Source organism: Pipra filicauda, unplaced genomic scaffold, assembly GCF_003945595.2.
Source record: "Pipra filicauda isolate LSUMZ 115617 unplaced genomic scaffold, ASM394559v2 scaffold193_size2426894_pilon, whole genome shotgun sequence".
Lineage (NCBI taxonomy): Eukaryota > Metazoa > Chordata > Aves > Passeriformes > Pipridae > Pipra > Pipra filicauda.
The window spans coordinates 1557661-1576763 of NW_024104302.1; the positions used below are offsets into that span (position 1 = coordinate 1557661).

General features: G+C 46.6%; 1 protein-coding gene across 2 annotated transcripts; it reads left to right on the forward strand.

Moving 5' to 3' along the window:
* The first annotated feature begins 6122 nt into the window (after positions 1–6122).
* On the forward strand, positions 6123–18679 carry ETV4 (ETS variant transcription factor 4). Of its 2 annotated transcripts, none has more exons than XM_027745743.2 (12): positions 6123–6536; positions 6624–6717; positions 6889–6936; positions 9753–9806; positions 11194–11314; positions 11868–12026; positions 12408–12652; positions 14313–14387; positions 14485–14553; positions 14918–15090; positions 16108–16209; positions 16815–18679. In XM_027745743.2, exons 1-12 carry the CDS (start codon positions 6492–6494, stop codon positions 17034–17036), a joined length of 1407 nt encoding a protein of 468 aa, XP_027601544.1. In that variant the 5' UTR covers positions 6123–6491; the 3' UTR covers positions 17037–18679. The 2 variants fall into 2 exon arrangements, with proteins under 2 accessions (XP_027601544.1, XP_039236330.1); XM_039380396.1 differs by having other exon boundaries at positions 14921–15090.
* The last annotated feature ends 424 nt before the right edge of the window (positions 18680–19103 follow it).

The window sequence follows — 19103 nt, forward strand, 5'->3', positions numbered from 1 at the left end:
GAATCATCTCTGCTCTATCTCAGAGCCTTCATCTGAAGGCACATGATGAAAGAGCAGAAGAATATTGGACTGAGTCACCCCCTATCCTCAGTGGAAGCCCAGAGAGCTCCAGTTCCAGCCCAGGAAACACTAGGAATGTACCTTTGTCCTTATAAATCTTTCTGACTGGCTCTCATCTGTGAGATTGTCAGTGGCTGCAGTGTGGCAATCACTGCATTTGGCAGAGCTCTTTGCTACCTGCAGTTTAACTCCCAAGCAAGCAGACTGCAATAACACAGCATATTTACTCAGCTGTGCTCCTCCTGTGTATCCTGGGGAGAAAAGGTATGTTCTGGCCCCTTTAATCACTTCATTCTTCGCTGGAGTAAACAAGAGGAGCCACAGGGGGTTGTCTTTGCTTGTGAGGTTCTGCTACACACAGGGTTTGCTGCATGAGACACCTTCACTAAGAGAGCACAAAGTTCCATCACTGGAAGGAGGGGGAGATGAGCTGGGGTGAGTACAGATGGCAGGAGGAATGCAAAAAAAGGACTGAATAATGGTCCCAACAATTCCTTTCCATCCCTACCGACAGACCAAGCAGCATCTTCACTGGTACACCCTGTGCTGCACCCGAGGTGGGACAGGACAGGGACTGAAAAGGATGAGTGGAGTGAGAGTTCCAAGCAAGGCAGAGCTCTGCTGTGTCACTGATGTTGCACACACAGCTTTGCCAGGCCCTGTGCCCCAGCACCTCAGCAGCTTTCAGAAGGGGCCACTGCAGCCTCTTATAATAAAAGGAAGTGCTCTGAACAGGAGAAAAGTGCTGCAATAACCTGAACGGGCAGCAAAGTTCCCTAAGAAGCATCTGGCCAATACATTACCACGAATTTACACTGAAAACTCTGACAAGTGGAATTGGTAGGTGCTTTAAAACATTGTCAGAGTTGGCTGGGAAATTATTGGTTGTTTTTTTACTTGTGAACAAGTCCTGAAATGCTCTAACACTGACAATTATTATAAGGAAAAACAAAGGCTTATTTCAAAAATTTGTATTATTGTTTTTAATTTTGGGCTGCTGTGAAACTGCAGTTTCAAATTTTAATTTCAACTGAGTTCAGAGCTGAGGATTTTTGCACTGTTGCTGCCCTCTACACAGGATACATACAGCAGGGGGAATGGGATCTGCTGGGCAGGGAGAGGTGCAGGAGTGCAGGATGTGGCCTTTGAGGCTGTTTCTCTGCATCTGCTGCTCAGGAACCTCATCATCCCTGCACTACAGAGCATGCAGAGCTCCCATCTCCAGGGAGGGCAACACATCTGGGCCAGTGGCATATAAGGTACTGAAACATGAAAGGACAAGTGGTGTTAGTTGGGCCATATAAATATATCTACAGTCAGGAAAAGAAGACACTACTTACTTCTTCAGAACAGAGAGTGGACTATTCTGTGAGGCACAATTATGTGACTTGAAATGGCTTTTAAAAAGTGAATTTAAAATTAATTTCATATCTAACATGTATTATGTCTGTCTGTCTTTAAGTTTTCAGTATGACACACACCAATTTGTCTGGCACAGCATCATGAGCCCCACCCCAGCAAGGGCTCCATTCAGAAAATGTCCAGTGCTCCAAATGGATGAGTCACTTCTTCTCCTCACTAAGCACCAAGTTCTCTCTGGCAAAGCCTACTTGGCCAAACACCAGGACTAAACAGCTTTTAAAGAAAACAAAGAAAAATTCTGATAAAGTAGGATCCTCTTTTCAGACTTCCAGAATCTGAATTTTTAACATGATTACTACAGGAAGAAATATCTCAGGTCCTGCAGCTCTATGACCTTCCAGTCCCAAGGCAGGTTCTTTAGAAAACACGTTTTCTCAAGCTGTAATTCCATGAATTTTTATTACCACTTTTAAAAAGAGTAGAAGTTACACGTTTCCCACACGGTCTCCCAGTGTTCATAAGCTTTCTCCCCCCATCCCTTTCCTGCTTACATGCAATAAAAGTCAGAGGTAGCAAGTGAAGACAAAAGCAAAAGGGGCTAAGTGTCCCAGGGGGCAGATTTGCTGTATTACTTCCAATACTTTTCAAATTGGAAATGTGGAAACACATTTGACTCATGCTTCTATTTCTACACGGCTGTTCTTTGCTTCTCAACTGTGATTCATGTGCAAGAATGAAGTCTATATTGATTGATCAAGATCTAGCTCTGCATAACTAATCTTCCTAGATACTAGACTTATTTTACATCACTGAATTTCTCTTAATTTTTATGTAATGAATGTGGGTGGCAGATGACCTAGCATTTTAAAAAAATATTTTACAAAGTAATTGAACCAAATTAATCCTACCTGGAATTTAATGCATAGCATATTCTATATTATCTGATTTTCAGGAGGTCTGCATTAATAATTTCTTTCAAAATGCTTTTTCTCATTTTGTTGTAATTTAATTATGTCCCCATGACTGTTGGATCCCTGTGTAGCTTCTCAGGAAATTACTCTGATGTGTCAGAAGAGGCAAGGTAGAGAGTCTCCTTTTTGTCTTCTGGTCTTAACAATTAATCACAGTTGTCTAAAGACAACAGAAAGTTGATTTTCAGACCAAAAAAAAAAAAAGAATTCTATGAAAAATGGATTAAATTTTTCCCCCAAATTTGGTTGGGTGTATATTTTGAATTTGGGTGCCAGAAAACCCATTCCTTCATAATGCACTCCCGGGTCCATCAAGTTCATCTTCTGTGCTGTCCCGGGCTCAGGATGCCACGCCAAGGGTTCTAAATGTACAAAAAAGCTGAGTGATAATTCCAGGCGGGGGGAAAATGAGTTCCAAGTGTTGCAGGATGAGTCTGTCGCTGGAGTACTGACTCCCACCATCACCACCCGCATTGCTGGATACTCTGCAATTCTGCTGAGAACTTCTCGGCTGAGCCTGAACTCTCCCGCCGCATCCCCGACTCTCCCGCCGCATTCCCGGGGCTCCCGCCGCATTCCCGCCCGGATCATCCTCCTTTCCCGGTTCGCCCCCTGCTGGGTCTCGCCGGGGATGCCCTTTCTGGCACGGCGGCAGCTGGAGGGTTAAAAGTCTGCTCCGAGTTTTGTGGCTTCTTTCCAAAAGGTTTCAGTTAACACCAAAGGTCTCCTTAAAGCTCCCTCACTTTAATAGATTTTTCCCATTGAGTTCTCACTTTATAGACTATCATTTCCTTTTCTGCAGGGGAGCTATTTTCTGGGTCACTGATCCAACCAACTTAAAAGGGATTTCATTGATTAGATTTTATGGGTGGTTACTTCAACCATAATGTCACAAGTTGCTCGTACCTGTTAACAGCTGTGAGTCTTGCTTTGGTACCCTGTCTCTGGACATCTACAAGTGAAGGCAGGTTCCCCTCTCCTGCCCTGATTGAGTGTTTGTTAATTACTAACACATTCTTTATCCTGTTACTGCCTCAGCTGCTTTTGTCCTTTTACATTTCAGTGCCCCAGATCAGCTGCATGGCGAAGTGTTACTGATAAAATCCCCTGTTTGTGACATGTGGCACCTTATTCCCTTCCTGTCTCTGTGTCCTGCAGTCACACAAATATCCCACAAATACCTGAAGCACTGCACACCAGCCTCCATCACATGAACAAAGCCAGGAGATCACCACTTTCGAGGCAAAACTGAGCAGAGTGTTTTAAAGCAGAATTTTAATTTATTTTAATTTTTTTTTATTTAAGTGAAAAATGAGGAATAGAGCAAATAAAGGGAAAGAAAGCAGGGCTTGCAGGCAGTGGACTTGCAAGCAGGATTCCTGCATGTCAGTGCCTGCCCCATTTCCTCTCTCAGTCCCAGGGACAGACTGGGGAGCTGCCTGTGTGCACAGCATGCTCCTGATCTGCTCTGGAGGATGATCTCTAGGACACCATGGTAGTTTAGTTTTTGGGACTTGTTTCTGAGCTTCATGACAGTGCAGGGCAGGACCCCAGTGAAAGTACAAGACATGCTAAATAAGCAGAAGAGGTGAAACTACCTGTACATAGTATAAAATCTATGAGCACCAGCAAGTGCAGAGTCATCTTCACAGATTTTAAGAGACTGATTCTTAAGAGCAACAATGGAAGTGATTTGTGACTTACTACTTCCAGTTTAATTTCCTTTCCTCTAAAACAGTTGCTTTCCTGGCCAGAAAATATTTGCTCCTCTTTGTGCTAAACAAAGTGCAATGTGCTTAAAAGAAAGGATCTCATTTTCTTCCAGCTTCTTTCAGAAAACACCCGACTGAGAGCCCAGGAGGGTTTGCAGATTCGTGAGTACTCTCAGAAAGGATCTGGATGGCAGTGGCAGGGCTGGTACAAAACTGCATGGCTCCACTGCCAGTGCCAGTGGAGCAACCTCTCTGCTTCTCCCATTTCCAGGATCCAATTCTGAAGCACTTTTGCTTCCTACATCACTGTCACGAGGAGCACTAAACGTGATCTTGCAGCATCAAGCCTTGGAAGCTGAAGTACAGAGAAATTCCCTGTCATTCTCTTCATGTCCCTTCACAGGACACAAGGAAAATTAATTGAGGGTAACAGTCTACTGCTCATTCCCTTTTCCCTAGAAGACATGGCCCATTCTCAGCACTTCATCTCCATACATCCTGTGCAGAGATTCCTCTATTTGCTCTTACAACTGCCCTGGTACATTATAGCAATATGACCATCAATTAACAGCACACTCTGTCACAATAAAGAAGCCACCCAACCTTATATAACTCTTTTTAATTGTTTTCTTACATTATAGCATTTTGCTAAACTTATTCTGCCATAATTCACATAATTTAATTTCTCAAAGTGCTAATAATTTAATTGCTTCCTTCCTGCAGACAGAGTGCCTGAACTGCCTTCTCTCATTCAGAACATTATAAAAAGTGGCTGTCATGAATACTTAAAAGGGGTATTTTATTCACGAGACCTTACACAGAATCGCTCTCTCCAGAGTCTGTGTTGTGTTTCAGGCAGCCACAAGGTGCAAGAAACCTACCCAGGCACTCCCTTGCATCCTGGGACTATCCTCAGTAAGTTTGGACTCCAGTGATGCATTTAACCACATGTACAGTGTTTGGGGATGTGGGAGCAGCTGCTGGATGTAAACTTCCTGACAGTTCTGCACGTGCCATTCTGCTCCCACTGACATGTCAGAGCTGTGTGTCAGCCAGGTTTCCTGGCACAGTGGGGAGCTGTAGCCTACCAGCAGAAGAATCAAAACTGTGTATTGACCAGGTACTTAAACATCACAGACACCCCCTTCCCAAAGCAGTGCAGTGAACTGGGGGTGTGAGCTATAGCAAAAACATCAAAAATGTACGGGTTCCATTTAGCCTTAGGGATGACTTTCCCCTTGTCTTCTTTTAGTCTTGACTACCTATTTCTCTTCCAGGAGATGACATTCCATGAACAATTATTGTATCGTCACCAGGTCTCACCTGTCACTGATGTTTTTGGCAGGAAAAAATAGGATCTATAAATGTTAAATATCATCTTGGAACTTTAAAGGAGAAATTTTGGAAAAAAAAAACAGGATGCATGCACATGACCCAGGAGACAGTGACAGTGCCTGGCAGGTGGAAAAGCAAAACCACTTTTTTCGGTGTGCAAATCCCAGGACTGGAATTTATTTTTTTTTTTAATGTTCTTGTCCTTTAACACTGGTATGAGTAAAACTGATTTTGGCAGCCAGGGCTTTAGTTATTCTTTCTCCAGCTCCATGAGTGTGATTTTTTTCCAGTCCTTGTCGAAGCTTCCCCGGAACAGAACTGAACATACCTGAAGAGTGTTTGAAAATGACTGCAGCGTGCGTGAGAAGGGGCAGGGCCGCCAAGGGAGCCCGAGAGTGCGGGCTGAGCAACTCCTGCGCTCGCAGCGGGCCCGGGGGAGCGCCCGTGCGGCCGCTATGAATGAACTCCGGGAGATTTTTCTTTTTTTTATGAATGGGAGCTCCGCGAGGGGGGAGGGGGGGGTGAATGGCAGAGCTCTGCGATGTGATTGGTCGCCTAGGGTGAAGCTCCTCCCACTCCCCAGCGGGCGAGGGCCGGAGCGAGCTGGGATTGGCGGGCGTGCCCCGACACGGGGCTCCATTCACAAATTCGGTGAAACAAAGGAGCGGCGAGCGGGGCCCGTGCGAGCGGGGCCAATGGGCGGCCGCCCCCGGGCCCACGGAGGCCTGAGCGCGGGGCGGGGCCGCTCGGGGCTCCGCGGGGGCTGAGGGACCGCGGGGGAACCCACCGGACCCGACCCGACCCGACCCGACCCGATCCGCCGGGCGGGGCTTCTGTCCCGGGGCTGGCGGGCTCGGTCCCGACTCGTATCCCAAGTTTCGGCAACTGCGCCTCTCACGGGCGGCGGGAGAGCCCGGGAGCGGCCGATCGCGGTCCCGCCGCGGCTGCGGAGCGCGGCCGGTGCGGACCCCCCCGAGCGGGCCGGCCCGCCGCTCCCCGCCCCCTGTGCTGTCCCCGGGCGCCCGAGGAGCGCGGGCAGTGCCCGGGCAGGATGAAGGGGTACCTGGACCAGCAGGTGCCGTTCACGTTCCCGCAGGTGAGTGGCGGCTTCGCCGGGCCGGGGTTCCGCGCTGGGCTCCCCTCCGGCCGCGGACTCCGCGCTGATCTGCTCCTCCCGTCGCAGCCCCCGGGCCAGGCGGTGTCCGGCGGCGGAGCTGTGCAGGGCGCTGGGAAGATTCCCGGTGAGCCGGGGGTGCCGCCGGCGCAGGACTCGGAAGGTGAGAGGGTCTGAGGGTGGAGGGAGGGATGGTGGAGGCGTCTGGGCAGTGACCGGGTCCTCCCCCTGCGCCTCCGTCCCCACCTCCTGGTTCCGCCGGCACCGCCGGGGCTGGAGCAGCCCCTCGTCCCTCCCCGGTGCTCCGCTGAGAATCCTTTCCCTTCTCCTGCAGAGCTCTTCCAGGACTTGAGCCAGCTCCAGGAGACCTGGCTGACTGAAGGTAGGCTCCTTCCCTTTGCTCCGTTTGGTTTTGCTCAGCTTTGAGTTGTTTGTCTTGCGAGGTTTGTCCTGCTCCTTTGCTGTGTTTGCCTGGCTCCAAACAAAAGTGGTTTTTTCGGGCTTGCCAACCTCTGGCTTGAGTAAATGAAGACGCTGAATGACACCATTGTGCTGGGCATTTGCTTATGAATGGAACTTGGCTGCTGGCCCGCTTTCCTGGGTACAATTTTCGTTTTAGGCTATTTGTAACTGGTTCGATTTTATGCTAATTTGTCACTTATCTTTGTTGTTTGCCAGAACGTCGGTATTTTCTTAAACAATAAAGTATTCTTTTAATTTGGGGAACAAAATGTTTCTCTCTCTTTTTTGTTTGTTTGGTTTTTTTTGTTTGGTTTTTTTTTTAATAATACTTTGTGGGGAACTTCCTGGAATTAGCACTTTTCAGTTTGGTGTCTAAATTGTTTTGCCTTTGAACCTCAAGGAAAACTTAATTCATTTAGAATTAATTCCATTAATTCTAAATGAAACTAGTTTTAAACAGAGTAGTGAACTTACTCAATTCCAGTACTGTAGATGATCCGTTTCCTAGAAAAAGAGAAAGAGGTGATCTGCTTTTATACCAGATTAGGAAAGGATAATGCAAACCTTATTGAATGGGTTTGGAATATAGGCAGAGGTCTTTTTTTTATTATTATTTTATTTATTTTGCATAGCCCATAGCATGTGGTCAGAGTCCAAGTGAAATCCTTGAGAAATTCAATATGTGCTTTAATATTCTAGCTTATGATTTCAGACCACATATAGGGGAACTGGTTTCTCCCACGGCGACTCCCATTTCCAGACTTTTTAACAAGAAAAGTGACTCTCTGAAGCAAACTATTTTTGTTTTTCTGTATTCACCTGTATGCCAAAACATTTTCCTGAATGGTGAAAATATTTTTAATAATGTCTTTTGCATGTCTCCATGTTAGCATTTGTTCATGAGATGAAGGCAATAGATCACTTAAGAGTATCTTCCTAAACAATGCAGAAGAAAAAGCAAAAATATGAAATATGTTATTTATTCTCTTCCACATTTAGTTAAAAAATTCAGCTTTTTTTTTTCCATAGTTCTTGGTGTTGTCTATTGTTAATTTTGAAATAAAAGAGAAACAAACCTAGGAAGGAAGCAAACTGGAAATCAGCAATCAGGCTAAAAGGTTAATGAATTTAAACCACATATACATCTGTGTATGTGTGTATATGTGTCACTATATATATTTGTGTGATTTCAGTCATAGGGATCTCTCTTTTTTATCTTTTCAGAGTATTTTTAATAGTGTCAATTAACACCTGACTTCTCATTTTCCAAGAATAATTCTGCATATAGATGGCTCTTAAAAGAAACATATGCTGAAAAATCCCAGGCTTCTTACTAAAAATCTAAAGTTTTCCTCTGCACCATTTCTAACAGAATCTGGTGGACTGCACTGGGGTGAAGCTGGCAGTTGCTAACTGTGCTAACTGTGTGGAAGTAGTTTCGAGCCAAATAATTTATAAAAGTGCTTCAGCATTCAGAGAAACAAACAAAAAAAAAATCTACCCTGAAGAAAAGTGGCAGAGGCAGGTCCCTGTGCTGGCTGAGAGGTGGAGATCCACATCTCTGGGTGTCCTTGGGCAGAACACAAGCCCTTGTGCTCTGGCTCTTGAAAGCAGGGTGGGAAATGGGGGACCTGTGTCGATGCCTGAGTGACTGAAACAAGACTTTTAAATATAGGTGCTGGTTTGGGGAGAACAAGAAAACCTCTGTCCGTATTGCAACTATATGAAGTAGACTATGAACATAAAAATTGAAATTTTCTTCTGGCAATTTTCACTTTAGCCTTCCTAGTACAGGTCTGTAGCTGCCTGCAAACATCCCTGCCCAGCAGTGAGGCTGTGTGCTCTCATTTCAGCCTTGCCCTTCATTTCACATCTCCTCTGTGGCCTATTGCTTTCAGCATGTAATTCTCTTAATGAGATCCTCAGCAGTGCCACAGAGCCTCAGGGACACAGGCTGCAAAACCCAAACTCGGCTCATACAATGTGATCCTTGGTCACTTCTTCTATTTCAATGTTGCTTTTTAAAGACAATTCATAGAATGAATTTTCTAGGTGTTTTTTCCTCCGTTCCCCACATTTTATTGTTTATAGTTCCAGTTTGTTTGTTGTCATACAGGTCAGTGTGAAGAGCTTGGTTAGTTCCAATCTGATTCTCTGCCTGTTAGTGTAGTGTTATTCCCTGAGGTTTATTTTTGGCATGTCTTGTCTAGGTTAGCTTCAAGTGACTGAGATTAGTGGGCTTCCATTCCTTATGTCCCTTAACTTTGACTATATCACATTTGCTTCAGAGCAAAGTTTTGCTCTAGAGGGAGTGCAATCTGTTGTCCACTCTGCAATAAGAGAAATTGCAGGTTTGTCTGTTATACACTGGCAGCAGCATTTCTTTCAGCAATAGAAGCAGACTTTATCAAATAACAATCTGCTGCAAGCTCTCCCTTCCCTGCACTAGAAGGGATGTAAAAGTAATTGTTAGAAGTAATAAAATATTCTAACACAGTATGTGCTGTGGTTAAGGTTCTCTCCCCGCAGTTTCTCCCAGGACACACCACTATTCATTAATCCCAAAGGGAAACTATCCTTAGTCACTAAAGCCATCCCAGCAGAAAGCTCAGTTCTTTCCTGCATAGACTTATTTCTGCTGTACTGTTAATTATACTGTACAAAGTGCCAAAACTAATTCTTCATCTCTCTCTCTCTGTGTCTCTCTCTCTCTCTGTCTCTCGTCTCTCCTGACAGCTCAGGTTCCAGACAGTGATGAGCAGTTTGTGCCTGACTTTCACTCAGAAAACTGTAAGTAGCACGGGGAAGATCACATGTCTCAGGGGAGAAAGGCAAACTCAAATTTTGGTGCCTTTCCTGTGCTGATACCTCTCTGTCCAGAGCAGTTTCCCCAATGAAAACTGAAATGAAACACTTTTACTGGTTGCTCTTGTTTACCTCCTTTCCCTGGACTTGGCCCTGCAGCACAGCTGGGCTTGGTCTCTGAGTCATATATCTCATTTCTTCCTCTTTTTGACCCGGAACTGAGGATGGGCCCGTGTTTCACTCTGAGTGAATTCATGAGTCAGTTGTAATGTAATAGCCTGTTCCAGCTATAAGGGTCTGGAAAGCATTGGCTGCTCCTAACATATCCAGCTTCTTGAAATTTCCACAGAGGTCAGTGCACTGGAGAGAACTTATTTTTTTTACCCTCGAGACTCAGCTGACCAATCAGCATTTTTAGATGGATTGTATATATCTGTTTGCTTCATACATTTAAAAGGGTTGCTAGAGACAGGGAAATGGGTGCCCCACACACAGAAAGACTCTTTTCTCTTCTAGCCCTTCCCTGGGCCTGTTTGCACAGATGCAGGAGTGTCATGCTCAGAATACTGAATCCATCCCAGGTGTGGAGAGATCGCTGGGTCAGCACACTCAGCCCTCTCTCCATCTGGACACAGTGCCCAGAGCTGTTTGTGAACAGGTCCCTCTGCTCTGACTGACGGCAGCCACAGGATCAACCACAGGAGCCAGTTGTGCCTGAGGAGCAGTAGGAGCCAGAAACAACAGGAGGCTCTGTGATCTTGTGGATTTATGCAATATATATAGTAGTATTTTCCCACAGAAAGCCTTAAACTTTTGTAATCGCTGTGTCTACAAAAACCTTACATTTATTTTCCTGTAGGAGAAACTGTACTATCAGGACATCTCCAACGTGTCATCATATTAGTGTATTATAATTCAATGCAGTGCTACATAATAATACTACTCACAAGACATGGTTCCCAGGTATGGCAAAGACCACTTTGCATGATGCAAATCAAAAGTTCGCTTTAATGTTCTGAAAAATAATGTGCAAGCTACACCTTATAACAGAAAATGTCTGTCCCAGCCCTGAATAGCTTAGGACATACCCACTCTAATTCCTTTTCAGAGTGCTCTGGATCATCACAGAGTATGTTAACACTACCTTAGATTTGCTCTTTTAAGGCTGATGTGTCATACACACTTCACTAAATCCAGGGCAGCGCTCAGGGAAGTCCAGTGAGCAGCTGTGCATGTTGGCATTTTGTTTCTTTCAGAGCCACCTGAACAAGGACAAGGTGGTGGCATCTCCACTGACAATTCACTGGCAGATAATCGTAGCTGTCTATAAAGAAGAAAAGTGTCAACTTGATCTTTCCTTTCCCTCCCGCAGTAGCTTTTCACAGTCCTCCTGCTCAGATCAAAAAGGAGCCGCAGAGCCCCTCAGAAGCCCCCCTGTCCTGCAGCCACGAGCAGCCCTTCCAGCAGCACAGTGAGCAGTGCCTTTACACCAGGTAACGTGGCTTACACAGGGGAGAGGCAGGAGCTGTTCTGAAACAAAGTGCTACTGCATTATCTAATAGTGGAGTGTGTGCCAACAGCCCTGCCTGTGTGCTCAGTCCAGACCAACGGGTGGGTCAGCTCAGACAGCCAGTTGCTGCTCTGGGCAGCTCAGAGCTGAGCAGGGTGGGTCTGGGCTTGCCTCTTTTTTCTCCTCCCTAGTGCTGTTCCTCGTCTGTCTTCATGCTGAGCACAATCTTGACATCTACCACATGCCTCCCCCCCTTGCTTTCCAAAATCTGTCCCACACCACTGCCCATAGTGCCAAGCCCTTGCCTGAGCTCTAGTGTGGCTTCTTCAGCACAGACACCTTCCCTGGTTTTCTACCTGCTGTTGTGTGTGGGGTCAACTAACAATCAGAGAGCAGGGTGTTTATGCTGGGATTTTGTCAGCCTAGGTGGCTGCACAGAGGGACAGCATGTTTGCCTTTGATATACTGTTCCCAGGTGCTGCCACAAGTCCTTCTAGGAGAGCTGTAATGCTCCAATATCTGTCTGACTGTTGCAGTGCCTATGATCAACCCAGACGAGTCGGAATCAAGTCCCCCAGCCCAGGAATCCTGACACAGTCACCACTCCAACAGTTCCCTAGACAGGACAGGAGCTTCCCAAGCCCTGTGGGGCCACCCCACTCCACATCCAGCTGTGGATACCTCAATGAAAACGGGTGAGTTACTGCCAGGAGGAGGCAGCCACTGGCAAGAAGGATTGCCCTCCTGGGTGGTTCAGGGAGGAAGGGCTGCAGCATCCAGATGGAAGTGCTCTGTTTACAGTGAGCACAGGATCCCCTCCCATGGGATCCACTGCTGCTGCCTGGGGTTCAAAGTCCATAACCCTACCCCTGCTAGATTCTGTGAATGATGGGCTGTACAGCAGCTACCCTTGGAAACACCCTTCACTGGGGTCCCTTCTTCCCCCAGCTGTGAGTGAGCTCCTACAGCCCTAGTGAGAGGCTGAGGAAGTTTCTGTCCCTCAACCAGCCCCCCACCAGGGCTGAAACCAGGGGGGCCAAGAAAGCAGCCATCTCATGTCCTCTCCCTTCTTCCAGCTCTGCCTATCAGCCACCTGTGGAGATGTGCCATTCCTTCCCCTCCTCCCAAGGCGTGGCCCAGGAAGACCCCATTGCCTACCAGTGCCAGATGCCCAAGCCCTGCCTCCAGTACCCTCATCAGGGCTTCAAACAGGAGCACCACGACCCACGATACGAGCAAGAAAGCCAGGCAGGCAGCAGCCACCAGTACCCAGCAGCTGTGGTGGTGAAGCAGGAGCAGGTGGACTACATGTACGACTCAGGTGGGCAGAACGAGCTCTTTCTGACTGCAGAAACCAGGCATCAGTGGGAGTGAGCAACTCCTGGGTGAACATCCATCACTGGTGGTCTTTGGGCTTTGAAATAGTTCTTCAGGAGCATGTGTGGTCTGGGAAACTGGCCTGGGTAACTGGTTATGTGGTAGGAAACTTAAACAGTTCCGTCTGTTCCCTGCATCCAAGATAAAGCTGGGACATTCACCTTCCATGCATGTTCTGAGAAAGACCTTCTGGTAGATAGTTGGAAGCTTTAGTAAGACAGGAGGTAGAAGGTGATGTTAAATTCATTCAAACTAGACTAAAGTATGCTTTCTTTTTTTTCCCCAAGGGAATAAGTAGCCAGTGGGGAGACTCTCAAAATTCACGGTTATCCCACTCACACCATCAGTGCCATTGTACTGCTTGGTGTCCCTTGGAGTGTCAGCTTCCACCTGCTACTTCCCATAGAAACAGGGCACAGAGAACAGAGATTTCAGGGGATCACAAGAGAAAAAAAGTTTATCATTCCAGAAATAGCTCTCTAGATACCAGGTCCACCAGGTGATCCTCTTATTTTTCCACGAGGGATAAATCTTAATTTTTCAGCAGACCTGTCTAAAGACTCGCTACCCTGAGATTGCAATAGCCTCTTCCAGAAGGAATGTTACTTCTGGTTTCCTGGTATTTTAATGGACATCTTGAATTGTTTCCTTTAGCAGAAATAAATACATAAATAAAAAGCTCCCGTGAGGGTATAAAAACCACCACTGTGGTGAGGCTGATATTACACTTTCACTGGGTAGTTCTGTGCAGGCAGGGGAAGAAAATGCAAACCCAGAAGAATGCTTTTTGTGAGAGTAGTTTATGATTGTAATAAGACCCACTCTGTCAGCTCGGAGTACTCTTCCCTCAGCATCAGCAAAATATCTGCTGAAAGCAATGGCTGAACACAGGAGTGTGAGGGAAACATAAGATAAATCTTCCCAAAGCTCCCAGTTACAGCTTCCGTTTCAGCTGGGGACAGAAAATAGATTTGATTCAGAAAACACAAGATACAGAAGACACAAATTGCAGTGCTCAGGCAGCAATGTACACTACAGAGATCATGGAAAGACCTTCTGCTTGTTTTTAAACTCAGGCTATTTTTTTCTTTTTGTTTTCTCAATTGTTTGTGAGAATGCCCATCATGATGTGAAAAAGCCGGGGAGACTTGAGACATCTGAAATGACATTTGTGAGACACTGTCTGCAGAAACGTTCAGATGCTACTGCTCTGTTTAGATTATCACATGAATGTATGAAAAATGTAATGCCTTCTTACCTGGGAATGGATGTAGTTGTCTTAAACTAAGATGAGGGAGAGGTGTTATTCAAACTTAGCCTATTGTCCAAGATTTTGAATGAAGAGTGGTGTCGAGGTGACAGGCTAACTATCCCAGCTACTCTGAAGGATGTTGTGTGATAGTGCCACAAAAACTTACTACTGTAATGCACGATTGGAAAGATGATGCAGGTGAAGTTGTAATTATCTTTCTGACACTAACCCTTTGGGAGGGCCCTAAGAGGATGTTGGTCAGAGAGCTGCACTCACCTATCCACCTCTGGAGAGCAAGATCTTTCTGCCACCTGTGTTTTTTAAACAAATGAGTTTGTTAATTGTTCTGTAGATGTTCCTGACTGTGCTTCCATGTATGTAAATGCTGAGAGTTATCCAAGCCATTCAAACACAGAAGACACATTAGGTAAGAAAAGCAGTGACTGACTTCCTTTCCCTGCATGGAATTGCCCTCTGGTGCTGTCCTGGCTGGCTGTGACTGCTGGTGTTGTTTTCTCTTTCAGGCTGCAGCTACGACAAGCAGATGAGGTCCTTTACTGATGATGTCTGCGTTGTTCCAGAAAAATTTGAAGGTTGGAGAAAGGCTGACAGTTTGGGTGTAAGATAGGGTTGCCCAGCATCTTTGCTAGCCACTTGACCAGTGTCCACATAGTTCATTACGCTGTGTTCTTGCGGGTGTGTTAGGTGTGGTTCATATTCAGCTTTTCAGTATCCCAATTCTTGGGCTTTCTTAGCAGCCAACTTCTAGCACAAGTAGCTTAATTGTGAGGTTCATCAGAGCTGCTTTTGATTTTTGCCTGTGAATTGGCCACTCTGTTTCATGTGAACTGAAATATTCCAGGTAAACATTAAATGTGTCTCTTCTTTTTTTTTTTTTTTTTTTTTCCCCAACGGTTTTTGCACTGCTATCCTTAGAAACATCTTGTTTGTTCTCAGCAGGAGACATCAAGCAGGAAGCTGGAGGGTACCGGGAAGGACCTCCCTACCAAAGACGGGGATCTCTCCAGCTCTGGCAATTTCTTGTGGCTCTGCTGGATGACCCGACCAATTCCCACTTCATTGCCTGGACTGGCAGAGGGATGGAGTTCAAGCTCATTGAGCCAGAAGAGGTGATACCATGGAGTTTCTCTACAGGCTGAGGGGAAGCAGCCACCGTTTCTGGGGCTGCAAATTCCCAGGTGGCTTTTCCTCTTTCCCGTGAAGCTTCTGCCTACCAGTGGTACTCTCTAGACCCTGCAGCAGGTCAAGGTTTTTAGAAGAGGTCAAAAACACCTGGGTGACAAATATCAGGTTTAGGGAAGGCTGCTTATATGTAAGTTTAGACTCTCAGCTATGCAGTGAGTCAAATTGCCCCTTGCCTTCACTTCCCTAGATACTTGAACCTCAAGCTTGCAGTGACCTGTGCTGTCTTATCTGTCTTAGCTTGACTCTGACATGAAGGTTTGGAGTTTTGAACCCTAATGATTGCAGAAGTCCTCATAAGAATCTGGAAGAAAATATGTCCTAGTCTATATCAAAATGACATTACCAAGGTGTAATTTCTAATGCTGCCATGTTCCAAAAAACACAGTGATGCCTGACAGTATCTAGGAGATGTGTTTATAATATCTGTTCACATCTATTTTCAACTAGAGCTGCATTTAGCACTGTTCTTGCTACATATCAACTTCTATGGGCACTTTCAGTGCAGATGAATTGTTTGGTGGGTTGATATAGGCTTACAACGGATTTCTGAGTCTCACAGACAGCTGAAAATCATGTAGGAATAGGAAGGCACGTGGCTCTTCCATTGTGTTCCTTCACACTTCAGCTCCTGACAAACATGGGACCCTTGAAGAGTAAGTGTAGCATGGGATGAAGCAGCTCTTTAGCACCCTCAGGCTTTCAGAGTATTGGAGAGTGAGGAGAAGTGATGACAACAAACAAGCCCTGTAGGGTCAAGGAGAATCTCTCTTGAATTCTACTCTTCTTGTTGTAAAGCTGCCAAATTATTGATGAGTCTATTATTTAAATGTTTGTACGTGTTGTGGTGTCACTCCTCAAAAGAGAACCAGCTAGATAATGTTCTTTTGCCCTTGGGCTGGGTTCACAGACATTTCCACACTTTATCCTGCTTTATTCTGCAGGTGGCCAGGCTGTGGGGGATCCAAAAGAACCGTCCAGCCATGAACTATGACAAGCTGAGCCGATCCCTTCGCTACTATTATGAAAAAGGCATCATGCAGAAGGTCAGTTTGCAAAGCAGGAGGAGACTATGACTTTTAAGTGATGCTTCTCTTGTTTGAGACAGGTACAGAATGTCCTTTTGAGCTAGCCAGGCATCCCAAGCTTTCTCTCCCCACAATCTCTCTTTGCAGCTGTTAAACAGCGAAGCTGGGAAGGAGCCGAATGTAGGCAATGTATGAGAAATAAAACAAAGGGGAATCATGATTTCTTTTTCTGTGTATGTCTGCAGCCAGGAAAGTTGGAAATTATGCAGCTGAAAGGAGATACAAACAGTCTAAACTTGCTTTTGTGAGAGAAAGGCTGCCCGAGGCTTTGTCCTGTGTAGTAGGGATGGTCTGTGACAGATCCAGGGCACCAAAGAGATAAGTGGGAGTACAACTATCACAGTACAGACTGCTCAGGGACTGCTGATGCTGTTGTTACCTGGACAAAGAGTCCGCTGGCAGCATCCCATTTCCCAGGAGCTGTTCCAGGGGAGATCAGAGCAGCAGGAAGGCAGCACAAGGAGACGTTTACAGCTCTGACGCGATTCCCATATTTTTGCAAGCCTTGCCCAGTGCTGCCTGTGGGCCTGCAGCATTCACCTCACCTCATCTCTTCCCTGCAGGTGGCTGGGGAGCGCTACGTGTACAAGTTTGTGTGTGAGCCTGAGGCCTTGTTCTCGCTGGCCTTCCCCGACAACCAGCGGCCAACGCTGAAGGCAGAGTTCGAGCGGCAGATCAGCGAGGAGGACACGGTGCCTCTTTCCCACCTGGATGAAAATGCCACTTACCTGCCAGACTTTGGGAGCTTCCCTCCACAGCTCTACAGCAAAGGCTACACATACTAGCACTGGTGACAGCACAGTGCTGTGTATATACGTTCTATACATGGTTGTGTATAGGAGATAGCTGGTTAGTATTCGATTGGTATCAGCATTTCTTCAGGCCAGCACTAAGCTACGAACACCTGCGTTGGTCAGGACAAGTGTTCAGGTACACATGTGGATAAACCACCTCTCGGCAGACAGGGCTCTTGTGTGCTTGTGATAAGACCCCTCCTGTGTGTCAGGACAGCACATGTTCTTAGCCATGCAGACATCTTCCAAGCAGTGGAGCTACAGCTTCAGCAGCACGTCGGGTAACTGGTGCCTCCAGCCGGATCAAACACGCCTGGTGCAGTCCCTCTCGTTGGGGAGGGAGGGGATGCTGTCCCACTGGGCTTTTTTTCACATATGAGAATGCTACAAGGCTGCTGCTGACTCTATTCCTCCAGTACATGTACTGAACCTCTGTGTAACCTGCCCTCAGCTCTGACCACAGGGACTCACCTCTGAAAGGCCAGTCTTGCCTTCTCAGGATGGCTGCAGGATAGTGGTCACAGATCTTATGCCTCCCTGGGGGAATACTTGTTTTGAATGTGCATGCTCCTGCCTGATCACCTCCTTGCTCAGGCACTTTCAGGCACCCTGAGCAGGGTAGCTGGAAGCACTGGCCAGGATTAGAGCAGTCCTGTAGATGACACACCACCATTTAGGGGAACTAGAGAGGTGCCTGATTGCATTGGTCTGGGACACAGGTCAAAGCCAATGCCATGTTCAGTTAGAGGGACTGGGGGAAGCAGCAAGGCCTGAGACACCAGCTCAGCACAGAGTTATGGCTTTTCCAAACTGAACAACTTTTTCAACAAACATCCTCAGGATCTTTCAAGACCTGCCAGGCTCTTGAGTGTGCCCATCCTGGGCTTGGCTAGAAAAATCATCTAAGGCAAGAAAAGAACCTGGTGGAGGTGTGATAAAAACGCTGTACAAAGTAACCTAAACCATACATAGATCTTAATACTGGAATTCAGTCTTAAACTCCACAAACCTTTGCATGTTTGAGGGAAATCCTGATATGTTGAAAAGGCAGCTCCCTCTGCAGCCCCATGGAGGGACTGACAGGTTTTCCACAATAGTGAACATTTATAATGAGTACCACATCCTTATTAAGAGACGTCTTTAATTAGCAGCTCCAACCACATTCCCAGTTAGACAAGGAGCAGTACAGTGCACCTATACAGAAAAAGCCTGTTTCCTACTGCTTCATGATTTTTCAGCTGCTGAATACACAGCATTGCCAATCCCGCCAGCATGGTAGCCTGTAGAGAAAATTCTGCATATTGACTGAAAGCCTGATTTCTCCCAATGACCTTCCCCTGCATGGCTAATGCCAACCCTCCCAGCCTTGTCCCCGAGCAAGAGAGCCATGAAAGGCAGCATTCCCTGCCTGAGGAGAGGCCAGATGCTCAGAGCAGCCTGTTCTGTGTTCTGTGCACTCCAGAGACTTGGTGTTCTGGCAGCTCCTGGCCCTCCTGCCGTGCCCTGTGCCCACCCAGCATCCCAGAAGTGAGGGTGAAGAGGAACCCTTGGATATAAAGCTGCCTTTACTATTTATGAGTGTAAAAATACTATAATTAATAAATTGGTCTACATCTTTGGCCAGTGCAACTTCATTGAGCCCCTGACTGGTCCTCCCTTACCTCCTGAGCTTGCTTTGCACAGCTCCTTGGCACCAGCTTGCCTTTAGGTAGCTGATCCAGAGGGCTCAGGGATGCATGTTTACTTCTGAATCTTGATGGAGTTGAAGAAATGAACACTTTGCTCCCTTGACATGCTCACAACCAGGCCTGAAAGATCACGGTGAAATATGTAACCTCCAGCTGCACCTGGTGTCAGGGGAACAGTTCTCTGCAGCTGCAGAGAACACCACCCACGCTCCACACTGACAGCACACTGGCCCCTGAGCCAAGCTCCACAGTTTTAATTAGCTTTTCCCTGAACTTCAGCTCTGTCTCATGCAGCAGCACTTCCCAGGGAAGAGAGCATGTGCTACATGCAGAGCTGGGAGCAGGACTAGGGAAGTGCAGGGCACACAGC

Bases quoted from the DNA above. Each gene is read 5' to 3' on its own strand.
- ETV4 (XM_027745743.2), top strand. From the start codon at position 6,492: ATGAAGGGGTACCTGGACCAGCAGGTGCCGTTCACGTTCCCGCAG. The intron at 11,315-11,867 runs GTAACGTGGCTT...TGACTGTTGCAG, and splicing joins GAGCAGTGCCTTTACACCAG to TGCCTATGATCAACCCAGAC. The intron at 15,091-16,107 runs GTGATACCATGG...TTTATTCTGCAG, and splicing joins AGCTCATTGAGCCAGAAGAG to GTGGCCAGGCTGTGGGGGAT.